Here is a 7646-nt window from a genome sequence, read left to right on the forward strand (position 1 = left end):
CCCGTTCATGGCTTTGTGCATAGTGGACACGTATTCTACCGCTCGCTTCTGCTCATGTTCATAGTGGTCCATGATGTTGTACACACCACTCAGACCTGATGGTGAGACACGTGGGAGAAAGTAACTAATTCAAGCAGATACTTTGAGTGAGTAATTCAAAGTATTATTATGGGCTGTACAAAAAAAAAAGTAATATCATATAATATAAATTAGGCCATAAGGGTAAAAGTAAAAAAAAAGTAATGCTCATATACATTATGGACCAAAGTGTAGACCACTTCTTACCAATGACTCCTCTCACTGCCGGTGTAATGTCCTGCTGTTTCCTGGCTTCTATGAAAAGCTCCTCTCGTGTGTCAGTCAGGAAGAATGTGGCCAGAGCCGAGAGATGTGCACCTGCCGAGTGCCCAATTAATACAATATTGTCCTGTAAAAGACCAGACAGCAGAGGAACAAGTACACACATGTTGACAGACCGATGCAGACATGTTGGATTCATAATAAAGTGTATTCAAAGAAATTTAAAAACAGATTGACAGATGAGGTCAGACAGGAGTCTCCATGGACTATGATGTTTGCAGATGACATTGTGATCTGTAGTGAGAGTAGGCAGCAGCTAGAAGAGAACCTAGAGAGGTGGAGGTTTGCACTAGAAAGAAGAGGAATGAAGGTCAGTCGCAGCAAGACAGAGTACATGTGTGTAAACGAAAGGCAGAACAGTGAAATAGTGAGGCTACAAGAGGCAGAGGTGGTGAAGGTGCAGGAGTTTAGGTACTTAGGATCAACTGTTCAGAGCAGAGGAGACTGTGGAAGAGAGGTGAAGAATAGAGTACAGGCAGGATGGAACAGCTGGAGAAAAGTGTCAGGAGTGATCTGTGACAGAAGAGTGTCAGCTAAGGTGAAGGGAAAGGTTTACAGGACGGTGGTGAGACCAGCCATGATGTATGGTTTGGAGACGGTAGCAATAGGCAGAAGACAGGAGGCGGAGCTGGAGGTGGCAGAGTTAAAAATGCTAAGATTCTCTTTAGGAGTGACAAGAATGTACAGGATCAGGAATGAGGTCATTAGAGGGACAACACAGACAGGAAGGTTTGGAGAAAAAGCTAGAGAAGCCAGATTGAGATGGTTTGGACATGTGCAGAGGAGGGACAGTGGATACATCGGTAGAAGAATGTTAGAGATGGAGCTACCAGGGAGGAGAAAGAGAGGAAGACCAAAGAGGAGATATATGGATGCAGTGAGGGAAGACATGCAGATAGTTGGAGTCAGAGTAGGAGATACAGAGAACAGGGAGAGATGGAAATCAATGATTCACTGTGGCAACCCCTGAAAAAGGGACAAAGCTGAAAGAAAAAGAAGAAGATTCAAAGAAATTTAAAAAATGTCCAAAAATATTTAAAAATAAATCAAAATTGTCTTAACAACTGAAAATGTCATGACCCTTATGCAGAACCTCTGTGACCTTTAACCTCTGCTCTAAACTGTGTGAGAAATGGAAGGAGGCGCCTACTGCACTGTGAAGTATTTCCCACCAAAGATTTAAAGTAACAGCAGCACCACTCAGCAAATTTCTCTCTGTTTTTAGTTTTTATGGCTATCTGCTGCCACCTAGTGGAAGAATATTTAATTATTATGGCTGTCACGGTCGCATACGCAGAGGACAACAGGTTATTTAAAGTTAATCAATAATAGCTTTGAATTTCGTAAAATTAAATTTTCCATGTTGGTTCGATGAAATTCCATGGCACACTAACGGGCCACAGCACAGAGGTTGGGAATCACTGCTATAAAACGTGTTTCCTGATAGAAGGGTTACATAGAATTGAATGTTCAAACATTTTCTTTATTGTGTACTTAGAATAATTCCTTAGATTTTTACTCAGAACACCTACTTTGTCCAAGTTGAACCTGGTTCCGTTCTCTTTGGCCCAGACCAAACAGTCAGCGATGTCCTGGACCATGGCCAACACATTCCCCTGAGAATCAGATTAAGCCCAAAAGTCATCACAGATGCCACTGATACTGTTCCAATTAAAATTCTTATCTGCAGCAGCAGAAACAACCTCCCCATCATGTCCATGCTCAACCTTTAATAGGAATGCCCCTGGTGCTCCAGGGTTGTTTACTGACCCTTGGATAGGTGCAGTAATCAGGACAGATGACAGCTGCACTCAGCTCTTCAGCCATCTGTCTGGCCAGCAGACAGTATGTGGCCCTTTCTCCAGATCCCCACGCACCGCCGTAAATGAACACCACCAGCGGTGCAGGCACATTTCCAGACCTGCTCAGGCTTGGAGGGTGGTACAGGTCCAGTTTGTTTCCTCGTCGGCCAAAGGTGATGCCCTACAGAGGGTCCGGGAAGACAACAACTTTTAGACAACACATGGTGAAACCTTATGTTCAAGGTAAGACAGAAAAAATAAAAAAAAGTATTTAAAAATAAGAGTGAGACTACAAAAATGTCGGTCTAATGTGGTACATTTTAATGAAATGCTATGCACAGTGATCACCAACTAGGTAGAATTTTTTTGAACAGACACCTTGGGGGCTGGGCCCTCAAATAAAATGAAATAGATATCACATTTTTGTCATCACTGCTACATTATCTAAAAATATTACAACAGCATTACTGTAAGTGTACACTCACTTTTTCATAATGCTTACGGTTGTTATCATCCTTGTACCAAGACTTCCACTGGAAGTAAAGTCTCCCATACTGAAGGTATTTCAGCATTTCCAGCACAGCTCTGGTCAAACAATAAATCCTCCTGGAGAAAGAAATAAACAAAAAGCAAAAGGAGAATTATTATTATTAACTTCTAAATAAAAAAACACAAAAACAGAAATGTATTTGGGGTTTTTTGTTGTTGTTGTTTGTTTTTTTTTTTACCTTGGTTTCATAGCTTCTGTGTACTTCTTGTACCCAGGTTTGTTGGGCCATCCATAAATCCACTGGGCCAGTAGAGAAATGGAGTACGGCAGACCCACCACTAGGACACCCACAGCCACAGGCAGCGACATTTGATATTTGCATGCCGACCTTTAAATAAGGAAAATAACGACAGCCTTAGCTTATTTCACTGTAAACGACTGAACCACTCAATGACGGTGAATAAAAGTCGACAAACTCTTACATGTTTGTCTTTGACCTGTAGGTGTCGCCTGACGATTAAGAAAAATCGGAGAAAACAAATCATCGGTTAGGTTGAAAAAGGTTTTGCTAGATAGATATAGTACCAAGTAAAAAAGTATATAAAATAATCCAGCCCAGGCTTTTGTCCTACGTGATGTTCAACGAAACAGAAATATAAATGACATATTATGTAATTAATAATTAGACATAAATTACGTCAGATACAATAAATACAAAATACAACAAAAATATTTATATATATATATAGTTATATTTTATAAAATTTTAAATGAACACAAAAATATATTATTAACTCTAACTACAAATAATAGTTTTTAGGACGTATAATCCGCATTCATATTCAAATAAATCGTTAATGTTATTAAAGTGTGGTAGTAAATTTCATTAGGAGCTGCAGAACTTCAGATGACGCCACAAATAACCTGAACTGCTCTGTATATAGGTATAGGACGCCCACTACTGGAAATAAAACAAAAATAATCTCAATGTCCAAAAACAAATTCGTGGTTTGAATTCGCAAGCATACATTAAGAAGAGCACAAATAATAGCAATGGATTTATTTCTATTGTGGCGTAATTACTACCATATAAATTTAACAACCAATATTTAGCGTCCACCAATGTTTTCGTCCTACATTATATTTTCATTTTCATTATATTTTCATTTTATGATTACATTTTCACGATCAACAGTGGATGCAACCAAGACTCCAGGCCAAATATTTACTAACTCACTCTTGGAGTATTTTGTGAAGCTTAAAAGTATTAGCTTTTTTGCTTCGTCGAAGAAAGAGCAAGGTCGGAAAGCAATGGAAACCAATGTCGACATTACAAAAACGTAATTAAATGAAGAACGTTATACCTAATTGCACGTCCCGGTTATTGTGTGTTAGTGTACACGTCAACTAACCGGATGGAAGACTAAATAAATGATGTGCGAAGTAGATAATTCCAGCTGCCTCCGTCCTCCAGGAAGAAGCCGGTAGTGTCGGGTTGACGAATGAGCAGAGAGTGAAATGTCTCGACAAGACAGTAGCCTCCCTTTATTTCCGGTTTAGTAATAAAAACGACAGAGCTTCCGGTTTTAGGTAGAGGTATCTTTAATCCTATCTGACAGGTACTTTAAAAGTTTAGCAGTACCATGTTTGTAAATATTTTGGAAAAATGAAGACAAAATTATATATATTACATTGTAAACTAAGTTATTTTGCATATACACAATATGTTGTCGTATATTGACATAATTTAAACCTAATCTAGACACCTATAAATGTACTACCTCAACTGTCTACTGTCAAACGATTTTAACATAACCCTGAAGTATCCATTAAGTGTTATCGTGTATTTGGGTGTTTGTGTAATGACAGAAAATAAAACCGTTAATTACTACTACTGGTTAATGTCCGGCAGAGGGAGCAAAAGTCCTATCATTTGTACCTATGATTCACTTATCGGTGATCTCAGAATACACCTTATACATAGCAGAGGTTTAGTTTAGTTGAAGGTAGAAGGTCTGTGGATGTTAGAGAAAACGTACAGACTTCCCAAAATATATCTTGAACTCTGGAGATGTGAAGGTTGTTTTTGTATGACGTAAATCGTTAACAGATAAATACAGCAAATAAGTGTGTTGGTCTGGTGTATGGGGTACGCTCTTAGATAAGTGGGCTTTTTACAGGTTGGTCAATGTATTAACTTGAAAACTCGATGCTCTCCTCTAAATGTTTTTTCTTCTCCACGTTCTAGTTTTTCTATAGTTCACGTGGGTACACAGTAGTGCCGGAGTAACTGAGTAAACTGTGAAGGCCATGTGTGGTTTACCAGGTGCCCTTCATTCACATACAGTATGGGTGATGGTTATGGTGCCTGCATTTAAATTTGTACTTTATTGTTCAAACTGTTTCAATTCGTCTTAATTTCTCCGTCTTTAATTGCCCAAATCCTTGCAAAGGGCAAGTGGTAGCTACATATGGTCCACACATTTGGCCCCGTTCAGACATATGTGCACGTGTTGCCCAAACAAACTCATGCGGAAACCAACATTTGACATGCTGACTGGGTAATTAGCAGATATATGTAACTTGCAGAAAATTGGCTGAAGTATTTACATGTAAAACGACTACCACAGAGGCACTCTCCTGGGTTCAGGGCAACATTTTGAGTTATGTAATAGTACAGCCACATTTGGCCGACTCAGATGTCCAATCATTACAGCTCTTTACCTCTGGAATAAATCATTCTGGGTGAACGCAAAGAGGGGAGAGCAGCTCTGGACAGGGCTTTCATTGACCGTGACCACAGAAAAACCTTGGATTTGACAGTGTCAGTTCGTGAAAAGCGCAGCGGCGTAAGAGCTCCGACCAGCTCCGTGTTCTTATTGTTGTGTTTGGCCCCACCAAGTGGAGGCTGCGTGTGTGGTTGTTCCTGCCGCGGACCATGGTGTGGGGAGTCCCAGGTGCTGGTTCTGAAGCCGCAGTGGAAACGCATAGCGTTCACTGAGTGCAGACTCAGGGCCTCGGCTGGCGTGTGGAGCAGAGTCAGCCTGTTTTAAAGGCTGCGGTCTGAAAATTCACAGTATTTTCCTGTGTTTGTTTAAGAATTATATTGTCCTTAAGGGAAAAAGTCTGTGCACAGTGGGATTAAGATAATAACAATTACGTAGGTAGAAACCTGTGTAGGTGTAGAGGGCTAATAGAGACCGACTGTTTCCTGAGAAACGTTGGTCTGGGTGGAAAAGTTTTTATCGTGGTCACTGTGAAACAATAACATCACACAGGTTGTAAACCCACTGTTTCAGTGTTGTTAGTGGACACATGCTGCAAATCACTGACAGCACGTCATGAGCAGGTTATTAGCTTCTCACCAAGTGTTTTCCAGCTCAACTCTGAGCTGAGGGATTTAATGACCCATCACTTCTTCACACCTACGTTAACAGCACTTTTGTTTGTTGTGTTTTTTTGTTTTTTTTTACCTAATTTGCTCTATTTTCTAGATTATTAGTGGTTACTTTTTTGTTGGGTTAGGGTTAAGCCACTTAAGCTTCTTACTTAATTATCCTGAAATAATAAATCTTCGCTAAGCACTTGCTTTGTCCTTATTAACCCTTTGGTATCTTTTGGCTCATTTGCTCACAATTCTTTTGCTAACCTGAACCATTCTTTTGGTGTTTGTACATTTTTAGGTGTGATTCCTGACTTTTTCTCTCCTTTAGTTTACCAAACTGTCAAATTTCTTAATAAAATTTTAATTTTTTCATCATTATAGGCTAACCTCCTGTTTCTAGGCTAACCTTTAGTTTTATTTTAGCTAATTTGAAAATGTGTTTCAGCTAGCTTGTAGCAATTTCTTATAAAAATCCTATACCTTCTGTATAACTTTTGTACGCGACCGCTTCCACGCTAATTTTAACATTGCAAAATACATGTTTTAATACAAAATTAGAATAACCTTAATAACCTTAATTTAATAATGTTTTGGGGAAATGAAGACATTTTAAACATAATTTTACCTCAGGAATCTAGATATTGATTGATATTATTGTTAAAGCAACAGGAAATGCAGATTAATGCAGATTTTGAAACAATATAAGTGGTAAATTATAGCATAAATTTCTTGATGGTGAAAATGTGTGTGTAAAAAAACAGATGGCAGTAAATGATGCAGATAAGGTGAAGGTATTTTACTATGACATATATATATATATATATTATCATTATCTATAACATGTTATAGATAATGTTATCAACACAAACATGGCCATATCACAGTGGTATAAAGGTGTGGGGTTTTTCCAAGTACCAATGAACTAGTATTCAAAGACCTGTGATAAGGTGGTATACAGCGGTACTTCAGGTGACTGCTGAGTTGTACTACCAGTGGGTGGTACTGTTGGACACCTGCTCAGCTGTCAGTCATCAGCGTGACTCCTCCGTTTGTTAACAGTTTAGTTGTCAATCACGTGACACTGATTGTTGATCTGCGTGTTTATTTTTATTGCGGACGTTCCTTCTGTCACATGAGTCACTGTGGACATAACCTCCTCCTTTATGTGTTTATAACCCCTTTACCTGTGTTTGTTGTGTGTGTGTGAGTGTGTGTGCAAAGGCTGTTCTGTGAAGTGAGTCATACAGAGGAACCTTCCAATGGAAATCTTTTCCATTTGTGAAGATATTTTATTAGCAAAAATGAACTCAGACCTTTAAGACAAATCTCTGGGCACAGAAGTTACTCTAGAAATTCTGACTTTGGTCATCTTTGCTTTCAGGTGAAACCCAACGATGACCTTTGATTAAGTCCATATTGTTTTATCAATTTATTAAATATTTGTACTTATATATATATACATATATACATACATATACACACACACACACATATATATATATATATATATATATATATATATATATATATATATATATATATATATATATATATATATATATATATATATATATATATATATATATACATACATACATATATATATCTG

The 7646-nt window shown here is 38.3% G+C and overlaps 1 protein-coding gene across 1 annotated transcript in view; it reads right to left on the bottom strand.

Annotated features, from left to right (window-relative positions):
- The window catches only part of LOC103397734 (probable isoprenylcysteine alpha-carbonyl methylesterase ICMEL2), a 7824-nt gene extending 3645 nt beyond the window's left edge, over window positions 1-4179 (bottom strand). The window contains 8 exon segments of the mRNA XM_008336102.3: window positions 1-95; window positions 286-427; window positions 1893-1976; window positions 2131-2343; window positions 2648-2768; window positions 2891-3040; window positions 3135-3162; window positions 4065-4179. The exon segment at window positions 1-95 is cut by the window's left edge and continues 7 nt beyond it. Coding sequence (XP_008334324.1) covers window positions 1-95; window positions 286-427; window positions 1893-1976; window positions 2131-2343; window positions 2648-2768; window positions 2891-3040; window positions 3135-3136 — 807 coding nt within the window. The 5' untranslated portion in view covers window positions 3137-3162; window positions 4065-4179.
- Window positions 4180-7646: the final 3467 nt, after the last annotated feature.

Source organism: Cynoglossus semilaevis, chromosome Z (genome assembly GCF_000523025.1).
Source record: "Cynoglossus semilaevis isolate Cse_v1.0 chromosome Z, Cse_v1.0, whole genome shotgun sequence".
NCBI lineage: Eukaryota > Metazoa > Chordata > Actinopteri > Pleuronectiformes > Cynoglossidae > Cynoglossus > Cynoglossus semilaevis.